General features: G+C 35.2%; 1 protein-coding gene across 2 annotated transcripts in view; it reads left to right on the plus strand.

The window, feature by feature from the left end:
* Positions 1 to 14,763, plus strand: part of LOC148954778 (uncharacterized) — a 58,959-nt gene extending 44,196 nt beyond the window's left edge. For both annotated transcript variants that reach the window (XM_089086744.1, XM_089086745.1), the window contains exons 4-5: positions 8,406 to 8,616; positions 12,310 to 14,763. In XM_089086744.1, coding sequence (XP_088942870.1) covers positions 8,406 to 8,616; positions 12,310 to 12,471 — 373 coding nt within the window. In that variant the 3' untranslated portion in view covers positions 12,472 to 14,763. The remainder of the gene's footprint in view (positions 1 to 8,405; positions 8,617 to 12,309) is intronic.
* Positions 14,764 to 25,497: the final 10,734 nt, after the last annotated feature.

Here is a 25,497-nt window from a genome sequence, read left to right on the forward strand (position 1 = left end):
AATTATGTCTCAAAGTATCTTTTATTTGCCCTCGGAGCCTCTGGCAGCCCTACTGATAGCAAAGATAATACTTAACCTTTTTCAGTCTTAGTTGCACTTTCTTGTAGTAATGACGCTAATTTGAGTTTTGGGTTTAAATTTGATATTTACCATTGTGTATCATTTTTATGGTTTTATTTAGCTGGTCTTCAGTTTTGCTTAGAACCACTGTTGATTGCATACCTCAAATATTTCTATGCATTGGTTTACCTTTCACTGTCTAGGTTTTCGTTTGTTGTATTTGCTTGTTCTTCTAATACAGACAGTCAATTTGGTCTTTGTATATCAATTGCACTTCATAGATCAATTAGATTTGACTTCAATCACTTTTTATATCGTAGTCTTCATGTTTCTCTAGTCTTGCCACAGTGAAGTACGGAATATTTAGCTACAGTTACAGAGATGTTGAAATACTCCTAATACCACTTGGTACTCCAATATCGAACTGATAATTTTCTGTCCTCTCGTTTTCTGTCCCATACTTTTCTCCCCTCGTAGTTTCCTCTCTTTTTTGGCTTGCAGTAGGACGCTAACTGTGACGGCACTTGAGTTTGGAATTCTGTTAGTTGCTGGTGACTGAGATGGGACGATGTTGATGTCGGTAGTTGGTTGTACTTCTGGCTGTTGCTCTTGCTGCCGCAAAGGTGCCATGCTTCGGTTAGTTTGTGTCATTGAAGTTTGGATACGCTTCGCTTACTACAACATACACATTCGTATTTGAGTAGTAGTGAGCTCTTATCATGGGCTTTCAACGCTAGGAATAAGTCTAGGTGCATCCCTCGGCAAGAAACATGTTCATACTCGCTGCAGGAGAAGCACTTGAGTGCAGTTGAGTCTTCAGCTGCCAGGTGGTAGTAGCTGCATAAGCTACCGGTAGAGCCTTCTTGTGATCTGGATGATCCAGAAGTCTCTGAAGACTGGAATTTTTCAGGATCCAGAGCTTGCGGATAGGGAGACTGTTTTAACTCGTGTGAGCTGCTCGCAATGGTCTTCTTCGAGCCACCTTTCGATCTTGATTGTGGTAGTGGTAGTGGAGAGGGGGTAGAGCAGCTCCCGCACTTCCAGTTTGCTGCAATTATTTTGGCATCATATGCTGTTATCTTGAGGTATTTCAGGTGTGACTGCTTGTTGCAAATCTTGCAGCAAAGAGCGTCATTTGGCTTTGTAGTCTGTTTGCAAATGTTACAGTTCATTCTGGTTTGAAGTGTGACGTAGTTAGGTTAGCGGAGATAACTAGGGTAGTGTAAAGCCCTGTTTGCTTGTCTCCTGCAATTTAAGAGATTGCTCTCGGCATATACCACTAGAGCACTTGCCACAGGTACTTTCCCCTCTTCTGCTAGATTTTCTTCTCCTGGCGCTCAAATGAAAGTATTGTATCTCGTCGATGCTCAGAACGCTAAATTTATTGCCTTGACAATTCTCAAGGTAGACAGAATGTGGGAAGTGCAATGCTCAAATCACCTATTCCCAGCAGTTTAAGGATTAAAATCCCACTGGTACCAACTCGGCCTCTTGTTTGTGTGCTATTGCTCCCTTCTGCACAAATTATCACCAAAAATACGCAAAACGGACGAGCCAACGTAATCAATGGTGTTTTTAATATTTAGCGTTTGGCAACTGCACTTTATTGCTGGCTGCAAATTCGGAAGAAGGAGAAGAACACTGAATTCAGCTTGGCTTTATTTACAAATAAACAAACAGCTGTTTTTTAGCAGACAAAGGACAAGTCCCGTGGGAATTGAAAATAAAAATTTTCTAACTTCAAAATTCAGGTAAATAAAGTGACACACCAGGGAAAACCACTTAAAATGACACTTAATTTCAAATATAAGCAGATATGGTAAAATATGGGTAGAAATAAATGTTCTTTCTCATAAATTTCGTCAACAATCCTTTATTCACTTTCACACCATACAGTTGCTGCTGTATCTACTTTACTTATTTTGAAATGGTTTGGATCATATCTTAACCAGCGCATTATTCAAGTCTCTATACACAATTATTTTTCAAAAACTTTTATCGTTAATTTTGGTGTGCCTCAGGGTTCAGTGCTTGGCCCACTTCTTTATCTAATTTACGTTGATACCATGCATTTTTATATATAAGATGCACTGATAACGTCTTTTGCTGATGACATGGTGTTTACGATTACATCTACTTGTCTGAACCAGTTAATTGAGAAGACAAATAAGGCCCTCGCTGAATTTATAAGTTTCACAAATTCTATTTATTTGGCAGTGAATATTTCAAAAACAAATTTCATGACATTTTTTAGAAATGGAGTTTCATGTGTTTTAGATAATAAAATTCTTTTTAATGGTGAATTTTTAAAGTATGTAAATGGTGTTAAATACTTGGGCTTTTCAGCCTCCAGTAGTCCGCTGAACAGTATAAAATGAGGCCCAAAGTGATCTAATAAAATAAAAGAGAGGATCTGATAAAGACACAGTGAGTAATCAGTAATTTTAATTCCATGGATAACAAGGTATATAGTTTAATAAATGATATCATAGGCAGCGCAATCGCGCTACCTAAGTAAATGTATTATTATTATTTCTTTTTTTTTTGGTTTCCATACCAAGGCACTTCGTATCAAAGGAGTTGTAGAAACTTCGAAAAGGGTTCATTCGATTGGATTGGTCCTACAACTCGTGGTCCGACCCAAAAAGCTCTTGATTATAGGTGTTAGCTTGTTTGACCTTCATTAATTTAGAAGTATAATTTGTATTCTTCTTCTTTAAATATTTAGTTCGTCTCTTTTTTTTTCTTTTTTTAATAGATAAAGGGGAAAGAGGATCTCTGAATGAAGAAAAAGTTTGCGTAATGGTATGTGAACCATTACATAATTAATAAAGTCTGTGACTAGCTACGTTACATAGTCATCCTTTCTGATAGTAATTTAGTATCCCTTTTTTAATAAAAATGTGCACAACTGAGCTAAAAATGGGTAGGGATAATTGATAAAGGGTAGAGTAAAAATCATACCATTTCAACGGCCTGTTATTTAAAGAAGATATATCGCTGCGAATAATACTTCGTTACAAAAGCAGCGCTTCTACAATTATAAAATAGATCCCAGAGAAAATACTTTTTGCCAGTCCTGTTGAAATTATTCCCTAAGAAAATTTGCTCTATTTATGAAAAGGGGTTTAAGACCCCCAAAAGGTAAGTGATCTTAAATAAAATTACTCAATCAAATAGCTTTCTGAACTTTTATTTAAGCAGATATGATAAAGGAAAATCAGACTTGGAATGAAGACAAAGATTTGTGTGATAGAATATAAGCAAGTATTCTATAGTATTCAAGTATTCTCTATAGAATATAAACAGCATATTATTTTAGAGAAGATATATCGCTGGGAAAATAGCTCGTTACAAAAGCCACACTTGCCTGATTAAAACATTGATCTCAGAGAAATTACTCTTTGCCCATTGCCAGTCCCGTCCCTCCACTATGGAGCTCATTATTATGTTCCATAGAAGTCGAAATTACGCTTGTCTCCATGTGGAATACGTATCCCCTTCCTACTTTAACCTGAACATTTATCGTCCCTTCATCTGTTAGACGGAACCATAATTTCTGCAATTTGCAATGTTGGGACAACTTGGAGTTGTATTGATTTCTATTTCATTTCCGCTTCCATGGGGAACGACTCAGTTCAGGTTTTTTTGTCCAAGTTCAGTGTTGAAATAAACGAAGTTCACTATCTTGAATAGTGAATTAAAAAACGTGCTTTAATTTCATCGGTTTACATCTGGGACGTATTTTCCGAAGGCAATCGCACTATTCTTTAAGTGCATGTCATAAAATGAAGGTAGGTAACTCAAAATTTATAAAACTTGATTGGTCTTCTTGTTTCCTCTGCAAAATTTTAAGTCAGGGAAGAGAACGAAAGGTTTTGCAGTCACAAGGTTTTCTTACAGGTACTTCTTCTGTTTTTCTGAGGTCAGGTTAACCTGGGGTATAGGTTTTAGGATTTTAAGCCCTATAATTTCTGAACATGACGTATTTGCTTGTGGAATAAATGACCTTTGACTCTAATATTTGCTTTCAAGCGTAAATTAAAATCAAGTATTTTGCAATAGGCATCAAGACATGGCTAATTGTAGGAAAAGCCAAGACAGATAGTCCGAGTAATTGAGAGGCAAATCTGGGATAAGCCCTTTTAAGGATTGTATAAAAATGATGTCATTTCATTTGTTGATAGATAAGTCTATCTTTTATCCATCCATAGGTCATTCCTAGGGCAGAACTAAGGTAGGTAGTCATAGAATCAAGGGATGAAAGATTCGATTGATTTTGGGCTGTCGCTTGACGGACAATGTCCACTGGACTTGTATGCAAAATCTGGGACTGAATTTGGTTGGACTTACAGGCGGCAAACAAGTGAAACCTAAGCCTAATAGGCTTGGCCACTTGTGGTCTAAAGGTGGAATACCGTGTCATAAATATTGACATATGACCAACAAGTCCCCAAAAATTGCTCTTTTAAAGAATTAAATTAAAAAAAAAATCATCTGAAAATCAGGAGCAAGATTAAAACTCAAAATGAGCAGGAATTATTCCATATGTGAAGCGGGCTGTCCCTTCCTCAATCCTTGCTCTTCACGCTAAAATCTTAATGTTATTTAAGAATACTCCTCATTCAAATCCAATGATCCTTTTGTTTGAGCTGTCTTTCTTAAATAATTTAGACTAAACGGCAAGCTTTAGCGTCAAGAGCGAGGGTTAAGGAAAGGGCAGGCCCTTTCATATACGGAATAATTTCTCCGCGTTCTAAGTTTAATGTTGTTCCTTACTATCGGCTGAAGAAACTTGTCTGTTTTTATTTATTTTCTTGCTGTTTTTCAAAACATGCCTGGAAATCCTCCGTGTAGAAAATGGGCAAATTGCATAACTTGCAGGCCGTTGCAGGTCGTGGACTATGGGGGTCATTTCATCCCCAACGGAATAGGACCTTTCAACTATGCTGAGTCAAATAATTGTCTCAAAATTTTGATCCGATGTCTTTAGGGAAAACTGGGTGCAGGAAGAGGGGGAAGGGGGGCTAGTTGCCCTCCAATCCTTTCGGTCACTTAAAAAGAGCCCTAAGACTTTTGGTTTCCGTTCGAATGAGCCCTCTCCCGATCTTCTGGGACCATTGGTTCGATGCGATCACTCTTGGGAGAAAGATCACTCCGTGATCTTTCTTCTGGCAAAAAATACAAAATTCCACATTGTTGTAGATAGGAGCTTGAAACCTCTAGAGATTGGTTTTCTGGTATTTTGAATCTGATATTATGATTTTCATTAAGATCGCTTGACTTCTTTGGGGATGTAATCCCCCTTTTTTGAAAATGAGGGTAATTTTTTCAGACGCGTAGGTTTTGATTGAGAATATTAAACTTAATTAATCTTAGGCTATATATTTGAAATCAGCATAAAAAAGCCAATTCTTTTGACGCAGCCTATCTGTTGTTATCAAAAATCCTTTTTTTTTTTTTTTTTTTTTTTTAGTTTGGTTAGAAGGGGCCGAGTCGCTCCTTTCATTCACGTACTTAATAAAACTGTTCGATATTTAGCCCACAGTAAGAGATATTACCATCAAATTCTGCTTAGTGGAAATTTATATATATATATATATATATATATATATATATATATATATATATAGTATATATATATATATATATATATATATATATATATATATATATATATATAACCCATATCCACTTCATTTTTGACAAAATTAACCGAATTCTGCTTAGTGGAAATTTGTATATATATATATATATATATATATATATATATATATATATATATATATATATATATATATATATTACCCATATCCACTTCATTTTTGACGAAATTAACTTTTTGGGGGGGGGGGTACCTGGAACGTTATCGTGGGGACAATCTTTTCTTCGAGGACTGAACAAAAATGCGCTAAAATTGAGTTTGCAGCTGAATATTCGGGTTCTGGTTGGTTGTATAGTTAGTTTTTCCATATTTATACCAGTGTTACCAAATGGGACGCTTTTAGTGTTTTAACGCTTGCTTTTTGGTGACTTTGGGACAGTTGCATTACAAATGGTATCCTTTCTATTTAATCAATTATTCTTTTAGACAAAAAAAAAATGTCGACATTACTAAAGCTACTACATATTTCGATTTGTAAATAATGTTCTGACCTTTTCGCTTTGTACAGGATTGAAATCCTGTTGTGGAAATTTGTGTTGGCAAAAAAAGCTGTTTTAGATTATTCTTTTTGTTGTTGCAAAATTATGAAATTTTTAAGGCAGTGTCACATTGACAGTTAGTTGATTCCCAAAGGCTTCAAAGTAGAGCTCTACCTTCTTCAGCTGTTCGATGCCATATATTTTTAGCTTATTTTTGCTGACTCTTAAACCTCTTTTTTTTCAAATTTGGTGCCCACTACTACCAAAGACTGCAAAAGTGTATTTAAAGGTCTTTTACATTAAAAATCGAATTCGAGATTTGTCCTAACTTTATAAGATTACATGGTTGTATAGGTTTTCACTTAGCAATCAGATTTCATTTTCACTGACCTTGGTTCTTCAAAACAAATTAACGAATAGGTATGAGCTCTGCAACAACCCGCTTCAAGTTCCTTGCTCTTTGCTGACGTTTTTATATAATTTGTCTACAATCTTAACTTAAATTACCTAATTTTTTATAAATTCTGAATTTTTTTTGTTAAATACTGTCAAGCAATGACGAAGGAATCTTGTATCGATAAGATAGTATATGTAGAAATTCGCAAATGCTTGAGATTATTGGCCCCTTCTGCCGGTACTGTGGAGACGGTGTGGGCGCTCCGTTGCGTCTACTTTCACTGTCTCACATAAAGTTTAGAGTGAAAGGGGATAGATAATATTAATACAACACTGAATGGTCGCGTATGGCAGGGATCGTGTGGTGTCACTTTTTGTCATCCTTATTGATGTCAAATCACTTTTGGAGGGAAAGTCACTTTCCACAAGTTTCTCAAACAAGGACCAGCCACAGAGATTCCAAAAAGGGTAAAATGTAAACAGTGTGCCATCATATTTCACAAGAACTCCGTTTCATAGCCCTTCAGATGGAAATGTAATGAGGGGCCGAGGGCTAGCCATCCTGTGCTTTCGCACATCCCTCATGTTTATCATTGCTAGTATTCCTCGGAACCACTTTGGAGCTACTACAGAGTTTCTGCTGCATGATGATTAATCACTGAAAAAAAGCAGCAAAAGGGATTGATCAACCTTGCCTCTGGAGACCTTTTTGTATTTTCTTTTCATTGTATCTTTTTGATTTCCGTTGCATCTGTTTTGTTCAAGTGATGTTTTTTGTCTCCTTTTTTTTATTAAAAAACTAAATTAGTTCTAAAAGGAAAGGAAAGCAACAGCCTATAATTGACCTTTAAGGGTCAGTAACATAGGAATATTATGAAAAGGTAGAAAATCAACGTTTATTTGTTTTACCACTACTTTCTGACCCGAAGGATCTTTGCAGTTGGTCACTTTTTGTCCCTTTCTCTATGAAAAAGTTATTAACTTTATTGTTGTCGGCAAGTTTAGCTTGCATGATCCCTGCATACGGTGACAATTGTGTAAATACGAGGCTTCTGGCAATCTTCTACATGGTGTATAAAACAGTGTTGTGAGTCTCTGAGCGGGATGTTCTGAAAAAAAAAATCGTTCCAATCATTGGCTTGTCTCTAGGTAAGTAAATACATCTTTGAAAATGCAACCAGGGAATAAAGATGCGCTGAATAAGTCTTCACTCCTGTAATTTATGCCTGAAAAAAATATTGGGTGTGCCGTTTTTTTTTGTTTTTTTTTTTTTTTTTTTTTTTTTTTTTTTTTTCGGGAAAAGGTGGAATATGCGTGGACGGTTGTGCGGGTATAAATTAACCTAATGCCCTAGCCATGCTGTATTCCTTAAATAACAATATAATAAAAAAAAAAGCATAGCTTGTGAATGACCTTTGGTCTCCCTGAATTTCGTCATCGAACTTTTACTATCGGAGCAGGAGGTTGAAACGACGAGACATCGGCTCAAAAAGTATTCAACCTGCAAATAGAAGTGCTGCTAGTCCAAGCCTCTGTCTTTTCTTTCAAAAATTATGCCGAAAGTATTTATTCTGGCTCGTTGATCTCAACAACTGCGTTTGTAAGTTGAACAAAATATTAATCTCCAGGGGGCATAACCTTTTGAAGTATTGCACTCTCGATGGTGAATTCTCAGAAGAAAAAGGTGTCTGGCAAGTATGGATAATAAAACTAGTGAGGTGCAGCAGAGGTTGGAACAAGTGTGTGTTCTTTTTGGGAAAGCTGGTTGAGAAAAAAATATACTCAGTTATTTTTCATTTCTTTAGGGTGCGTCAACATATTGAGCATGTTGAAAGTGTTCGTAACCAACTTCAAGAGCAGGTGAACGAAGCTCGTGTTGACCTCGAGAAAGACTTGTCTCGCAGAGGCGAAAATCGTGAAAAACAGATTGAAGAATTGCGTGAGCGTATGCGTGCTCATGAAGAGCACGTCCAGAACGTGAGGAAGAACAATGATCAGCGTATAAAAGACTTAGAGGTACTATTACATTGCTTATTATGAATGTTGAGATTTTTTCAGCTGTGACAATTCCTACTGACAAACAAATTGCCAAACTTAAAACGAACAGAAATTGCAATAAATAGGTGGGGCAACTGTACTTTTTGCCGCCCTCTGCCAAGCTGTCATTGTTGTAAATATTGCATTTTTGATTTAGAGTGAAATTTGACTGTATTTTCTGGGAAATTAATGGTATTTGTTTATTACTTATATATTATTTGTTAAAAGCGATGGTTTTGTCAACTCATAGTTTAATTCCACTACTTTGGAAAGATCCATATATTTCACTTAAAAACAAAAACTTTACTCTCTCGAATATAGCTTAAGGCATCAGCTGAGCTAAATGTTAGTGAAACTGGTTGATAGAATGGAGAGGGTAACATTTATTGAAAATGTATTTGCACACTACAGTTATAATATAAAACACAACAATGTACTCACTATATAATGAGAAATACCAAAATCGGAAATCCGTTTTTTTTTTTTTTTTTTTTTTCAAGTTCCATTTTCCTTTCAGGAATGAATAAGGATACAAAGACTTTATTTGAATACTTTAATTTCATTTACTTTGAAGTATTACTTTTCTAGCTTTTCTTTCAGCAAATCTGATCTCCTTTTTTTTTTATCTCCGAAGTACAAGAGAAAATTTAGTTGGCACATAAACCCCTGATAGTTATCAAAATGGTTACAGGTTTATGTTTGTACTAGCGTTGTAGTTGATGTTAATTTAAACAATTCGCCAATTTGCCTTAAATTTTGATCTTCATTTCAATGGTCAAATTTAAGAGCCAGGTTGAGTCTCACCATAAATGGCTCTAAAAGACTCATAAGGCTTCTGTCTATACGTATCTTAAGAAGCTTATATATTAATTATCGAGAAAAGATCCCGCCTTTTTTTAATTCATGTATAACATGATTAGAAGAGTCCATAGCTATACCCCCATCTCCTTAGCATTCTCACTGCCTCTCTTTTCCTTATTATTCTTTTCTTTATTATTTTTATCAATATTTTCTCTCCTTTCCTTACAAGAAAAATGGAAAGGATCACGCCTGTGAACGTGAATTTTTCCAAATCTAAGATAAATAAGAAAAATAGAACTGTGTTCTACTTCAGCATTATTAGTGATATTCACCTTATTCACGTTAACGTCTAAAAATGAAAGATCCTTGGTACCGTTGTTTTTCAATTAAGACGAGCCACTGCAGCAATTAAGATGGGTTTTTAGCTGTTAGAAATATTTTTATTCGCCTCTTTCATTAGCATTGAGTCGTTTAGGCTTTGAACGTAAACAAAACAAAATGTCTGCTATATAAAGCTGTAATTATGCTAACGCTGCTTAGGAATATTTAATGTAAATTTTTTCAGCTTAAAGCATAATACTTTTCATAACCCCCTTTAGATCAGACGAGTTATAGGGGAATATGGATAAACTTGCGGTGGCACCAACAGATTATGAATACTGTTTTATATCTTCATTTAAAAAAACAGGAGTGGTATGGGGATGTGAACCCCTTGGGTTAAAGCCTCAGGTCTAACCAGTTGACATTTATTTTTGTTAATTAAAAAACAAATGAAAAAAGAAGTTTAAAGAAAAGTAAAGAGCCATTTAAAGCTTAAGACGAACACAGATGAAGTCCTATAATAACCAAATAGTTCGTGATAACGAACTTTAAGTAAAGAGCGACTCGGCTCAATAGTAACCAAATTTCTAAGAAAAAACGGACGGAAATTAAAAGTTCTAGTGCTCTATTTAAGTGACTAAAAACACTAGAGGGTAGCCAACCCCCCCTATCCGCCAGCCCCCTTTTACACGGGGGGGGGCTGTAAGTTATGCAATGTGCCTATTTTTCACATATAGTATTTGTTGTAGAGAAACATGTGGACATGTTTCGAGAAGGAAACTTTCCAGGGGGGGGGATTTCTGGGTAATATTTTCCACGAAGGGGGAGGGGAAGAATTCTCGGGATGATTTGAAAAACGATCAGCCCTCACTCTAAGCTATAAGTCTTTTTTTTCTAATCCTTCAAGGATGACTCATGAAACACAAACATAATTAACCAAAAAATGACTTTTTACTTCCTCCCCTAGAAAGTAAAGTTTTTCCTTGGGAAGGTAGAGGAAAAAAATCTCGGAAAGAAAAAAGGAAAAAAATTTAATCGTACAAAAAAAAAACTTACCGCTATGGCCAAAGACTTATGTATTGAAGATACACTGTTGCTAACTTACTATTGACAATTATGGCAATTGACAACTGTGGGAAAATTATGAAGAAAGAAACAACTTAATTGGCATAAACCCAAAATTATTTTGAATAACAATTGCTTGTGGATTGTAAAATATCTCCCCTTAAAATGATTGCTGTTGCAAATAACCGCTGTGTTTAAAAATAGCTATTCTTAGATGTAAGAATAAAATGTTTTAAAATATATAACACAAGATTCATTAAAATACAGATTCAAATTTATTTAAAAATAAGTATGAAGACATTTATAAAACATACTGCTGGTAATAAGGGTTTTAACTGTAAGTTCGTTTCAGACCATACTTCGTCGGTTTTTCATTGGACCATTTTCCCACGAGTATTGAAAAATAAGAAAAACATAGAATTTTTAACTTTAAACAACGCATGGGGAAAATAGGCCAACGATAATTAATGAATGGCAGATATTTGAACCTTTTTTCAAGGTCTGCCCTTAGTACCGGAAAAAAAATGGAGGGGAGAAGCAAAAATGAAAGCTTAAAATCAAAAACTGGGTATTTGATCTTTTCGCCAGCTATTAGTCTATTTTTTAGTTTGTTGGGTTTCTTTAATAATTTTCCTTGCCAGCTGCAATTCTGAGAATTCCAGCTGGTAAGTCAGGTTGAAAGTGAAATTATTTTAAGTTTTCCTGGAAACTTTAACTGTCTAAAAAAAACGGTATTTTACATTAAATAACCATTAAAATAACCTATCCAAAAACAATACTTTTGTCAAATTTTTAGCAGTGCATAAATGAAAAGCTCTATTCATTTTAAGCCGAATTCTTACTAGCTTGAGGTGGGAATTTTTTAAATCAAATTAAGCAGAAACGAATCGAATATTGGCCCATATGGAGACATTCGTTTCATCAGCCGATATCAAATGCGGCTGTCGAGTTGAAATTCGACGCCTATCAGAGCTTTGATACTCACTCTTGTTTCATGTTTTAGAGTTTAAAAATGGATTTTGTCATCAAAGTGTGTCTATTTCCAGAAGTTGTTGGAGCATCTTTCAGAGTTGGAAAATAGAATTGTTTCTAAACCATGCAGTTTTCTTTAATGTTTTGTGCGATTTTTCTGTATGTTCAGTATCCTGACAACAGATTTCTGGCAAGTGTGGTCAGGTGCAAGTTCTGAGACGATATTTCCTAAATGAGCATCCTTCAATCAGGGGTGCTAATGTACGAAAATGTAGGGAAGGGGAGCAAGAGTTTCTTTTTTACAAAAGAAAAATCTAATTTATTGATGGTTATTGACCACCTACCACCCCTCCCCCAATCGTTGCCTCTGAAGTCATTAAATGGATATATAAATTGATGGTGAGAATTTATAGTTTTTAGACACTTTAAGGGGCACATGTCACTTCAATTCTTTTGCGACAAAAGTGAGGGTGTTTTGTACTGAACCCTTAATTTATGCGCTACCCTTTTCAGCGAAAGATTCAAGAGCGAATGGATAATGCTGCCCAACTTCGTGCAAAGCTGACTGAAGAAGAAGTGAGCAAGCTTCGGGGTCATTCTCAGCACGTTGAAGCTGTACGTGAAAAGCGTCGCTCAAATGGAAGCCCAACTGATGCCCCTCCAGCTATGGAATAAACTACCCTTTTTTGCTTTTTTAGTTCGTGGAGTGGGTTTTATATCAATGGCTATCATTTTTTCTTCTTAAGGTGGATCTAGTTTCTCTTAGGCTATTTTCCTCACTATCGGGTTTTCTGGAAAAGCACAAGTATATAAAAGTGATATTAGACTTTTCTTTCTTTTATTTGCATTTATTTTTAGTAGCCTAACTGTGTACTTATCTTTAGGAAATAGTATTGCTCCTCCCAGAATGTATAAACTCTCGAAGCTTTGCTAAATGCTTAATACTCATCTTACGATCTTGCTATAGTTTATGCTCAATTTATTCTACTTCTTCTATTAAGGTGCGTCTCTTGCTGTACAGACGAAAAATAAGTCCCCCTCCACCCTTTCACCGAATCTTCTTTTAGGTATACGGACCGCCATGAAGGTTGCAAATCTACTTTGTGGTAAAGTATGTGCGATTTGTGCACTCTATTCAACAATTTTCGGCTGATCTAAAACTGGGAAAATCTTAAGGGGTGTTCACGAAACCACAAGTCCCTGCTTTTATTGAATTCATTACTTGACACTGCAGAATTTAAAGAAACTCTCGATATGAAGTAATTTTTTTGCATCATCTTCTATGATATTTATTAGAATTTTGTTTTTTTGTTTTTTCAATGCAGAAAAAAAAAGTAAATTTATTGGCATATTAAGTATCTTTTGCAATTCTGTTTTTCCCAGAAAAATAAATTTAAAAAAAAAGAAAATTAAAAAGCCTCTAAACTTTGAATTTTTAAAAATTCATAAAATCAAAATTCGAAGGTATTTCATAACTATTTAATTCATGGTAGATTAGACTTATTTAACATCTTGCCATAAATTACACTTTAACACCCCACAGAAATGTGAAAAAACCACGCTGTCGTCATTAAGCAAGACACCATTACATTTATGGCCCGATTTCTAAGTGATCTATCAGTACTAACAGAGTTTAAGTACCAAGGATACTAAAAATGAAATCTGATTGTTGAAATGGGTTAAGTGAAAAGATTTTTTTTTCAATTTATAAGGAATTTTAAAGAAGGAATTTTCAGTTTTTAAGGAATAAAGCCGGCATATGCAGTTATTCAGTAATTATTTCAAGCATTTCAAGTAACTATTTCAAGATTTAAGGTGTGTCCGGGGAACAAAAATGCTTTTATTTTGATGTTCTTGGTACTTCAAAGTTCACGCTTTTGTTTTCTTTCTTTTCTTTTTTTTACATTCAATTCAGGTTCACACAAGAGCAGAATTCGCTTTTCAAGGCAATATCGTTGCCACCAACAATTTTTGGTTGCTTTGTCAACCAATACTTTGAATTAAAAAAGAAACTTTCAGTCAACTAGGTATTTTTTCTACGCAGCAGCAACGACTGTGAAAGAGCAACTACACAACAGCAACTAAAGCTGCTTATTGATTCAGTTGATTCCTGCCTATTGTAGTAATTTGCTCTTGTGTCAATCTAGACTCAATCGCTACATTAGTGAAGCTAATAAGTTAAGGTAACCTACTTAGGAGGCATATCGGTTCATCCTCTTTGATGATCTCTAAAAGTATTCAGCTCCCAGGCTAATTTTTCTGATCTCAACTATCGCCTGAGTGGTTCATCTTTCTTTGTCTATTATTTGTTTTATTGTATTTATCCTATTAAATCTTCTTTTTGCTCAAATTGAAGCTGACAACAGCTTCAAAATTTGTAGTGTAATCTCACAAAACCTGGATAATATATAGTAGATCTAAGACCGAGGGTCTCTTAAACCTTTATTGAATACTCACTTTTGTTTTGTATATTTTTATCAGCTTTGAATAACGCACCGGTCTTTGTTTTCTGCATTGCTGCTTTCATTAACGTGCCTTCTTTTATTTGTCAATTTCTTTTTCTTGTTGTGTTTGTTTTCTATGCAAGTAGTACGCTCTTAGGCTTATTAACAAAAAATCAAACTTCGGCATTAAATATTTGTGCTTTATTTCTTTAATTTGATGTGTACGCTCAAAAATAAAATAGTCCATATATATTTTTTTCTGCTTTTTATCTGTTCATTTCTTTCTTGATGGATTATTTTGTTGTTTGTGCGTTTTAAAATGCGCTTTGCGATACTGGAGAAAAAGCCTTTTTATTTTAAAAATAATGTGCTAGATGATGAAGCTTTTCTTTGTCCTTTTTTTCTTGCCCTGATTCCAAATGTAATTAGTGTTCTTACGACAGTATATATATTAGGCCAGTATGTTTTATTTGGAAAATGCTGGTTTTGTTTATCTTATGCAAATAAAGGATTAGTTAGATTATTTTTTGTTGACCTTAGATGTTAGAGAGCCAGTAATGCAATGCTAAGCGCAGGCAGAGGCTGTCTAAGAAGTCTCGACAGTCATCTTGGAACTATTTAATTCAGTTTTATTATCTCTTATCTAACAAAATAGGTTTCTTACATGTTTGGGCTCATTTATTGTTGGTTTAGTTGAAATTTTCAGATAGTAGTTGGAGAATCTGGCATACGAAATTGAATATTGGGCACATGAGCCAATTTTTGTCATTGTTATCTAAGTCTAAAACTATTAGAGGGAGTTACTTCAATAAAGGAAAGAAAAAAGGATGAACACCATTTTAATTAAATATCAAATAAAAGAGCAGCAATGAAATTTTATAAGATCCCTTGCACCATTGGCACCATCGTGACTGGAAATCCTTGGCCTGAGGAATAGTATTTAACCTCGAACTTCGTTTAGCACTAAACTGAGTGTGAACTTGCGTCGCAGCTGAAAGAGTTTCATCTTGATTGGTGTCATAAGGGCCATGAGGACACTCCAGCCAAGGAATCTCATACAAAAATTGCGAGGAGTAGATTTTGTCTGCATAAGACTATTAAAACAGACAACATTCTCCTTTTCCCTCCTTCATTGGGCTATTTTCTAGTAGACATAAGGCTAGCAATTAGAAGAAACCACGCAATGTCCTCTATACTAAGGTGAATGGGGGAAATAGGACTTAGTTCAACTTTAATGTCAATAGTGAACTCCCCTTGTTCACGAAATAACCCAAAAATGAAAGACTTCACAGTTATTTGGAAATCAAAACAAGGCACTGTACCTATAAAGGCGGTGCTTAAGGGTTGTTTTAAGTCAATTATTTTTTCTCTCTTACACTGACTGAATGCAGTTTTTTTTCGATTTTTCTTAATCGAGAGATAAGTAGCAGCTTACGAGAGTTAAGTGCTAATTTTGGGGTACTAATCGTTTTGAAACAACAAGAAATTGGAGCCAGTCAGTATTATGTAAACAGGAAATAACATGTGAATAGACACTGGGAATCAACGGATTGTCTATTTTGAATTTTACGAGCGAAAAGCATTGTCAAACTTACCAAAATAGCTTACGCTTATTTTTTTTTACGGAAAAACGTGGCAACAGCAATAAAACTTTGCGCATGGCTTGTAATCTTTATAATTTATAACAACCAAAAAAAGGTGTGCTCAAAAAGGACTTCATGGGCTATCACCTTTCTCCTCAGCGAATACTATATCTTTTCATTATTTATTTTAGCTCCATACTGTAATCTACTATTTGGGCAAAACAGATGCGATAATTACAAAGATGATGGCTACATGATATAAACCTAATAGAATGACAAAAAAATAGGTTCAGAGTTTTCCAACTGTTAATAACCGTCAATATTTTTTTTTTTTTTTTTTTTTAATTCAATAAGACAACGTAAAATTTGATTATGATACCAAATACCCAGCTTTCAACTATTTCTGCAAACGAGAAAAGAAGATATGATGTCTTCTGTAGCGGTTCTGGCTTCTCTTCCGCCCTGGGCAAAACCTGAATCAGCCCCCCCCCCCCCCCTGTCTCCCTAAAATTTTCATCCCAATTTTTAACAAAATTTTCATTTATTAACAATATTTGAAAATACAAAATATCACAAAAAAAAAACATTAAAATTAATCAAATTCGGTCTATTTACTTTCATTTTCAAGGAATGGTGATGAAGGTATGGAAAAAATGAAAATTTTCGGACTAAATTTGCTTATTATGCTTACTGCCAACTGCGCCCTCTACTTTATTTTGACACAAGTAAAATTTCGAAATGATTATAACCGTTAAACGATTTATTTGAAATTTTGCGCCCCAAAAATTTTCGGGCCCGGAGCAAATGCCCCCTCCCCTCCCCCCCTAAAACAGCCTCTAGATATCTTCGAAAAATTAAACATTTCCGAGGGCCTCAAGAACCAGATGAAATACTGGAGAAATTCTATTGACATAAGGATACTACCCTCCCCCCTGTGTACAGCTGCTCCCTGTGTAGAAAAACCTGAAAATTTATCTTTTTTGCTACAAGTTTTGTCTCTTTCGGCCCTTCCCACCATCTGGTCTCAGTTTTTCCTTCTGTAAAATCATGACTATACTCATGGAAAGCATCTCCTCGTTTTCAATAAATTGTGAGAGTACCATAGATTTTGGTATACTTCAAATAAATTTTTGACCACCCAAAATTATCTTTTGACAATTCCTTTAAAAACGTTTTTTAAAAATCTTTCTCTGCATTTCTAAGCGCCCATGTTTCAGAACCATCCTTGACCATTGCCGTGGCTAAGTGTATTCTAATCTTAGTTCGCAGGCTTATCTTCCTATTCTTCCGAACTTTTTTAAACTGCGAAAAAAATCATAATGAGCACTGGGTATTTTACTTTTTACATCTTCATCATCTTTATTAACAGTACTACCTAGGTAGTTAAAGCTATCCGGTTGATCGATCTCGTTACCTAACATCACCTCTTCACCCTCATTTATTTGGAGTCTAAGTGACTTCGTCTTCTTAACACGTATGAAAACAAGAGAGGAAAGGAAATAATAAATGAAAAATAAAATCAAAAAGGTTTGAAAACGAGGATTTTATCAGCCAGTGGCAAAATATGAAAGGCGAAGAACAAGCAAATATTTCAACAAGGACCTCCGCCAAGTCGTCTTCAGTGCTAAAAAAAAAACTCGAAGGCTCCTAAAATTGATCCATTTTCAATACATGTTACCCAGGGACCTATCCGTGATTTTTTCGGGTTGGGGGGAAGGGGGTTCACAAAAAAAATAAACGCATCAAAAATTGTTTTATATTCATTTTTGTTACGTTTTTATGAGTCGGACAAGCATTTCGGGGGGGGGGGCGGTTCAAACCCCCCTCCCCCCAGATACGACGTTGAATCATCAGCATAATTTCAGTTTAAAAGAGTTTTACCTTTCTATTTGATTTCAGGGTCTCCTGTATCTTTTGCCGTGTTCCTTTATTTATGCTGACAAATTATTCTATACTAAGGACAATTAAATTAAATTGTAATGTACTTTGTAAAATATAGGAAACTGAATGATAGAACAAAAGGTTGCACATGCTGTGGAATTAGCCACTATCGCAGTTTTAGTTGCTAGTTATTGCAGTCGCATGTAGTTGAAGAGTCGCAGATTTAAGTAGTCACAGTAACGTGTTGCCGCTGTCGCAAGTAGGCAGAGTCGCAAGTGCTTGAAGCCACCAATATTCACAATTGTAAAAAAGTAGTCACAGTCACAATCATTAGTAAATGTAGCCACAAGTAGTCGTAGTCACAAGTGGTTGCCGTTGCTGTCGCAAGAAGTCCAAGTCATAGTCGCAAGTAGTTACAGTCATAATTATTTACATAAGTACTAGTAGTAATAGTAGCCCTGTTAGTTTCATCTTCATGTCATTAGCCTTTCCTAAGATACTGCGAATACGCCCTTTCTATAATCTCGATGCCCGTAGTGTCTTTTGATATGCCTACACATCCCCCTTAGCATTCTATGAAGTTCCATCCATAGCTATTGGATTGCCCGACTTTTAAGCAAAATCACTATCTTAAAACAATGATCGGATGGCAGCTAAAAAGGGTTTGGGAGGGGGGCTGGTGCCCTCCAATCACTTTTGTCTCTTAAAATGAACACTAGAACTTTCAATTTCCAATTAAATGAGTCTCTATGACAACTCCTTCCATGCTAAGTGGCCTGGTGGGAAAAACAATAATGCATAGAGTCCACTTTGCTCTTTACTTAGGCAGTCTTATAGCGCTGCCAATGAAGTTCTTTATTGTTTTATACTTTAACTGTTTAGGTGACGTATTCTTTTTGCTCCGTCGGTAAGGATTTCTGAACGTGAAGCCGCAATGTTCCGGTATTTCTTAAGTTTATTTTTTATTGTTTCGATTAAAATTTTCGCCCGTTCCTTATGTCTTTATACATTTTTCATTTTACTTGTAAATAGTCAAACAGTTCGTGGTAACGAACTGTAAGTAAGGAGCGACCCGGCTCAATGGTAACCGAAACTCTAGAAAACGGGTTTTTGATACCAATAGATATATCAAAAGAATCAGATTTCAATGCTGATTTCAAATATATAACTTTCATCAAGTTTAGTGCTACCCATCAAAAGTTACGCGCCTGAGAAAATTTGGCTGATTTTCGAAAAAAGGGGGAAAGACCCCTAAAAGTTATAGAACCTTAATGAAAATCACACCATCATATTCAGCGTATCAGAGAACCCTACTGTAGAGGTTTCAAGCTCCTATCTACAAAAATGTGGAATTTTCCATTTTTTGCCAGAAGAAAGATCACGGATGCGTGTTTATTTGTTTGTTTTTTTGTTTTTTTTTTTTTTTTACCCATGGGTGATAGTATCGACCCAGTGGTCCTAGAAAATCGTGGGAGGGCTCATTGGAACGGAAATTAAAAGTTCTATTGCCCTTTTTAATTGACCAAAAAAAATTGAGGGCAACTAGGCCCCCTTCCACGCTTATTTTTTCCCAAAGTCACCCGATCAAAATTTCGAGATAGCCATTTTGTTCATCATGGTCAAAAATATGATAAAAATGTCTTTTAGGATGACTTGATCCCCCAAAGTCCCCTGGGGGAGGTCTGAATGTTTTTATCTTTACTATATGTTAAATTTTTTTTTTGTTTTTTGGTACTTTTAGATAGTTTTTCAGTGGTTTTTTTGTCGGGGAGGTGGGGGCAGGAGAGGGTCGGGGGCTAGAGGGAAGGATCTGGCCATGCAGGAAGTGGTCATGGGGGAAGGGAAATTGCCATGAAGGGGGCGCCGGACTTGCCAGCATTATTTATTGGTTATTGGGAAGTATACAACCATTTTCAGGAAGGATTTTTTCTGGAGGGGGGGGCTAGAGGAGGGGAGTACTCTGGAGAAGAGTTCCGTGGAGGATGTTTCTTTGGGGTAAGGGACATGTCTATGAAGGGGGCGCCGGATTTCCAAGCATTATTTAAGAAACGATGAGAAGTTAAATAAAAAAAACAAGTTTTTTCAACTGAAATGTAAGAAGGAATATTAGAACTTAAAACGAACAAAAATTATAACGTATGTGAGGGGGGTTCTCCCCAAAGACAATACCTCGATCTTTTCGCAACAGTTTTTTTTTTAGTGCTTTCAACCGATCTCTCTATTCTAATTAACCGGCTTTTGTGATTCAGGGGTATGTTAATCAAATTTTTTTTTTAATTTTAAAGTCAAGAGCATGGTATTGACTAAGGGGAAACCCCCCTCATATACGTAATAACATATACGTAATAAAAAAAAAACAATAAAAAAACAAGCGATACGGCTCAATAGTAATCAAAACTTTTAAAAACGAAATTTTGATGTCAATAAACGTATCAAAAGAATGTGTTTATAATGCTGATCCTAAATATATAAGTTTTATTAAGTTTAGTATTACTCATCAAAGCCTACGAGCCTGAGAAAATTTACTCGATTTTTTAAAGAGGGGAGAAACATCCCCTACAAGTGAAAGAATTTTAATGAAAATCTCACCGTCAGATTCAGCGTATCAGAAAACCCTATTACATAGGTTTCAAGCTCATATCTGCAAAAATCTGCAACTTTGTATTTTTTGCCAGAAGAAAAATATACGAATATAGAAGTTAGTTACGTAAGTTAATTTGTAAAGACATCCATTTAGCAAAAGAAAAGTAAAATTTTTATGCAAATAAAAGCTGCATTAACTAAAAAACGATCAGAAATTAAATAAAAAAAACAAGTTTTTTAAACTGAAAGTAAGGAGCGACATTAAAACTTAGAATGAACAGAAATTATTCCGTATATGAAAGGGGCTGTCCCTTCCTCAACGCCACGCTCTTTACGCTAAAGTTTGACTATGTCTCACAACTTAATTTTTTAAAAAAATAAAAAACTTTAGCGTAAAGAGCGTGGCGTTGAGGAGGGGACAGCCCCTTTCATATACGGAATAATTTCTGTTCGTTTTAAGTTTTAATGTCGCTCCTTACTTTCAGTTTAAAAAACTTGTTTTTTTTATTTAATTATTCGAAGGAGCTGTCCGTTTGACCAATGCAGCTTTCTCGAGTTGTTTCTAAGAGAGAGAGAGAGATGTGGGAAGAAATCGATTATAACGTCTAGCCCCATTGTGACTCAGCAACAGAACGGATCGATTCAGTCAATGTGTCATCCACGAGCAGGAAAATAAGAGATGTGAAATTAGCCAACAATGTATTGACTTTGAATGTGATAGCAAAAAAGAAAATATCGTTGTAGAACAAATTGAAAGTTGCTATGCTACAACAAAATTAACTTAAAAAACAAGGAGTAGATGATAAATTCTGATTTATGCATTGTGGGCAGTAGTTCTTCAATGGAAAATTGAAAAATATTTCTTCCAAAAATATATACGTTTGACCTTATAATTTGCAACCTGGACCATTAAATTACAAGTGACAATTTTCGTTTCTGCATTTCAAGCAGTGTTGACACATTGAATTCTTCCAACCGGCACATTTTATGAGTAGATTTTTTATAAGTCGTCACATGTTGGCTTGGAAAATGGCCTCTTCGCTTTTATGGCTGCATTGTCTAACACCTGACATCTGTTAACACTGATTACAAGAGTACCTTTCTCCCAAGAAATATTATTTCAAGAGCTAGGAAAATTACTACCCTGAAACGCTAATGGTAAGCACCAGAATCACTTATTTCTGGGGTTGGTGGTACTCGGTCAAAATTTGTCTCAGGCCCCCCCCCCCCGCCTACTGAAAATTTATATATGAATTGTCAAATGACTTACACAATTTCGATTAAAAAATCTTGACCAGGGCGTCACCGGCTACGACACCCGGGGCTGCTTCAGCCCCACCCTCTTTGAGAACTCCTGACTTGTACCCAATAATTACAGCAACAACAAAAAACATAGTAAGGAAAAATTGCAAAAGAAGCAGAGATGTTTCGAACTTCTGGTGTTTCATATTTCAGGGATATGAGCTTCAGCGGCAATTTGAATTATTCCAGCTATAGAAAATGTGCTGTTTTTCTGGTTTTTAATTGGAAGAAATGATAAAGCCAGGATGAAACAAACTCTTTATGCCAATGTAAAGAAAACCAGTGAATTGTTTCCACGGATACGAGCTGCCTTTCTATAGACAGAGAAATTATCTATGCTTCATAGTCACTCAAGGTCTTTGAGGGCGCAGGGGCCAAGTTTCTTCGCACTCTCCTACTTTTTCTTGTAGTAACCCGATACTAATAGACATAAATAAGACGGATCCTATGAATGGTAGCATATCTCTATTTCTTGTATTTAATTTTTTTTATTATTCTGTGGAACAGTCGGGTTATTTACAATAGTGTAAATGTTCTGGAAATTTTTCAGACTGGTCCCAAGTGGTTTTAAGCTTTTTGTTCATTGGAAAAGAAGTAACAAAAAATTGTGAAACGAAAAATATTTTGATTATCAATTAGCTAAAACGAAGCAGTTTGATTGTAAGAAATAGTAGAAAAGTTATATTCTCATGTTGGGTCTCCACACACTGATTATTAGGTTTTCTTTTTTATTGTCAATTTAATACTATCAACTTAGTAAAGAGCTATGTTTCTCCTACTTATCTTTTAAAGACCCCGTCGAATGGAACAGACATTCGTAGAGAGTTGCAGGGGGATTACCAATTGCTAAATAAAATTCCCACCACCTTTTAGAGGACAAAGCAGGTGAAGGGCAGCCAGCTGTTCTTTTGGTGCTTTGTATGCCCTTGTAGCCCTATATTCCATCGAATCAATATTTTAATATAGTTATTATAGGTCAGAACGTTCCAAAGACAAAAATATACCTCTTGGAGCAAAATAATCTGTTATTTTCCAGAGGTGAGAGCCAGGGCATGGCACCAATTCTCGAAAGTGTGTGGTGGTGGGATTTTTCTTCAATTTTGTTTCACTGAAGATTCAAAGTCAAAAGTACTTTTTAGAATCTAAGAGGGCAATTTAGTCCCCTTTTGTTCGATTTTTTCACTGAAATTCTAGCTATATATCTTAGCACTATTAGGTCCTATGGAAGTTAGGACTTATTTATGTCTAAATAGTGATTAAATCAAAATACACTATGTGGAGCGAGTCTATCAAAGTTGCTTATCTGAAATATCTCTGGAATGGCTTGAGGTACAAAATTAAAACCTTAATGGAATGTTCGGGATGGCAAGTGGACCTCAATTTTTGTCTTGGACGAGGGGGATAAGTTGGGCCTAAAAATGGTTTTCTTCTAATCACGTAGACGTTTTCGTACAATATACAACTAAAAGACCTATAATCTATTCACGGTTAAGGGGCAATAAAATCTTAAGGTAAATCATCAGACACCGTGTGTCTATAAGATTTCAAAACAGCATATCTGGAAAATTCTGGGAACAGCTTTGGGAATCAAGTTGAACCTATCAGGGAGTGATGGGGAGAAGGAACCTTGATTCTTCTTCGAGGGAGGAGGGGTGATTTCAAAATTTCTGGTCTCCAGTCTACTTAAAATTGTCTGTGTTATGAGGTCCTGCTGAAATCGGATTTATTCTTGTGGAAATTGCGATGTAGAATGAAAAAAAAACAAGCAATATCTTGGGAACGAAAGATGAAGATCTAACTAAAACTTTTGGAGTATTACAAGGAAGAGGTGGTAATAGACCTCATATTTTTGCTTCAAGGGAGGTGATGTGTGGACAAGAAGTTTGTGTTCCCAATCCACCTAAAAATTTTGACTCTATTAGCCTCAGTGGAACTTTGAATATATTCACTTTGAAGTAGTGAGCTAAATCAAAAGATAGTACATATTCACCCGAGCTGTCACAACGGCGTATCAGTAACATCTCTAGAATAACTCGGGCATCAAGTTATAACTTTAAGGGAATGCTTGAGGAAGGAAGTCGGAGTTAAAATGTTGTGTTTAAGGAAAGAGATAACAATGAATAAAACTTTTGTTGCCTAAAGATTGGTTCATCTGAAAAAGGATTGACATTTTTCTTTTTAAACTTGAAATTTACATACCTAAACTTCTGGTTCAAAAGGAACCTTGTGCATGGAAAAAATCCTGCAAAACTTTGTTTCACCTGAGAATGGGCTCATAACTTTTTTTCTGATTAGCTAAGGCTCGTAATAATTTTTTTCCATCCAGTTATGTGACTAGATGTTTTTGACAACTCCAGACCAAAAGACTTAAAGATTTTGGACGCACAAAAAAGAGATCTTATATTTCGTCTCTCTGCTCAGTTCGAAAAAACGGCATCCACACGTTTCTTGGCAAGGCTGATTCCCGTACTGAAAATAATTTTAAACTAATTTCGTTATATTGGTTAATTTGCCTGGAAAAGGACCCCAAATTTTTCGCATCACCCAGACTTGATTTAAACTTGAATTTTGTGTCGATTTGAGAAACCCTAGGCCAAATATTGTCTTTCTCCTATCGGTTTGAAACTTTCAGGGCAAATAGACTGGATACAGGTGATCTCAACGAAAACAATAAGTTGTGGAAGAAAATATGGTTATGTCGATCCTTAAGACTAAAAATTCGATTCATTTTTTACGCAAATATGCCTTAAAATTCTAGGCTAGGTTGACACCTCAAATAAAATTGCAAGGCCAAGGGAGGCTCGTTTATGGAAAAAAAAAATAAAGAAGCGAAATTGGTTTCATAAATCCGCAACGTCCTGTTTTTTTTAAACATAATGCTTTATAATAAGTGGCCCTTATATTCATCTGTTTAAAATAACAAACAGTTTATAACCAAATATAATCGAAAGAACTCTTTTTGATATACTAGTGGATTATATGATACGTGTATCTTCAATGGTGTTTACAGGATAAGGGTCCTGATGCCCTATTGACGACCAAAAATTCCACAGATTTTCAGTTCATATAAATTAAAAACCTCTTCCCCTTTCATCTACAATCCTATAGTAAAACTGTTTCTAAAGTGTGCTGCATATAACTACTGTCGAACCGAGAATTTTGACTGAATTCAAATTTCGCCTAAAATTTACATTACAATCCTATATTTTAATTCTTAAGCAGAGAAACTGAAAAATTATACTATTATTACCCAGTTATAAAACTAGGTCAGTTAAAATCAAGCAGAAATTAGTTTGAAAATGTAAAAAAATACAAGATTATTGAAAAAAATTAACGAAAGCAAACCGATTGCTTAGTACTAATGATATTAATTTCTAGAAGGTTCAGTAATTATTTTTTAGTTGCAAATTATTTTTTAGTTTAGTTTTAGTTATTTTTTAGTTATTTTTTAAGTTGCAGATATGAGCATGAAACCTATGTAATAGGGTTTTCTGATACGCTGAATCTGACGGTGTGATTTTCATTAAAATTCTTTCATTTGTAGGTGATGTTTCCCCCCTCTTTAAAATATCAGGTAAATTTTCTCAGGCTCGTAGCCTTTGATGAGTAATACTAAACTAATAAAATTTATATATTTAGAATCAGCATTATAAGCCCATTCTTTTGATACATTTATTGACATCAAAATTCCGTTTTTAAAAGTTTCGATTACTATTGAGCCGTATCGCTTGTTTTTTTTTATTGTTTTTTTGTTACGTATATGTTATTACATATATGAGGGGGTTCTCCCCTTAGTCAATACCACGCTCTTTACGTTAAAAGTTTAAAAAAAATTTAGTTCACAAACCCCTGAATCACAAAGGCCGTTTAATTAGAATAGATAGCTCTTTTGAAAGCACTAAAAAAAA

This window comes from Artemia sp. Qi Xiang Cuo, chromosome 3 (genome assembly GCF_049724085.1).
Source record: "Artemia sp. Qi Xiang Cuo chromosome 3, ASM4972408v1, whole genome shotgun sequence".
NCBI classification, from domain to species: domain Eukaryota; kingdom Metazoa; phylum Arthropoda; class Branchiopoda; order Anostraca; family Artemiidae; genus Artemia; species Artemia sp. Qi Xiang Cuo.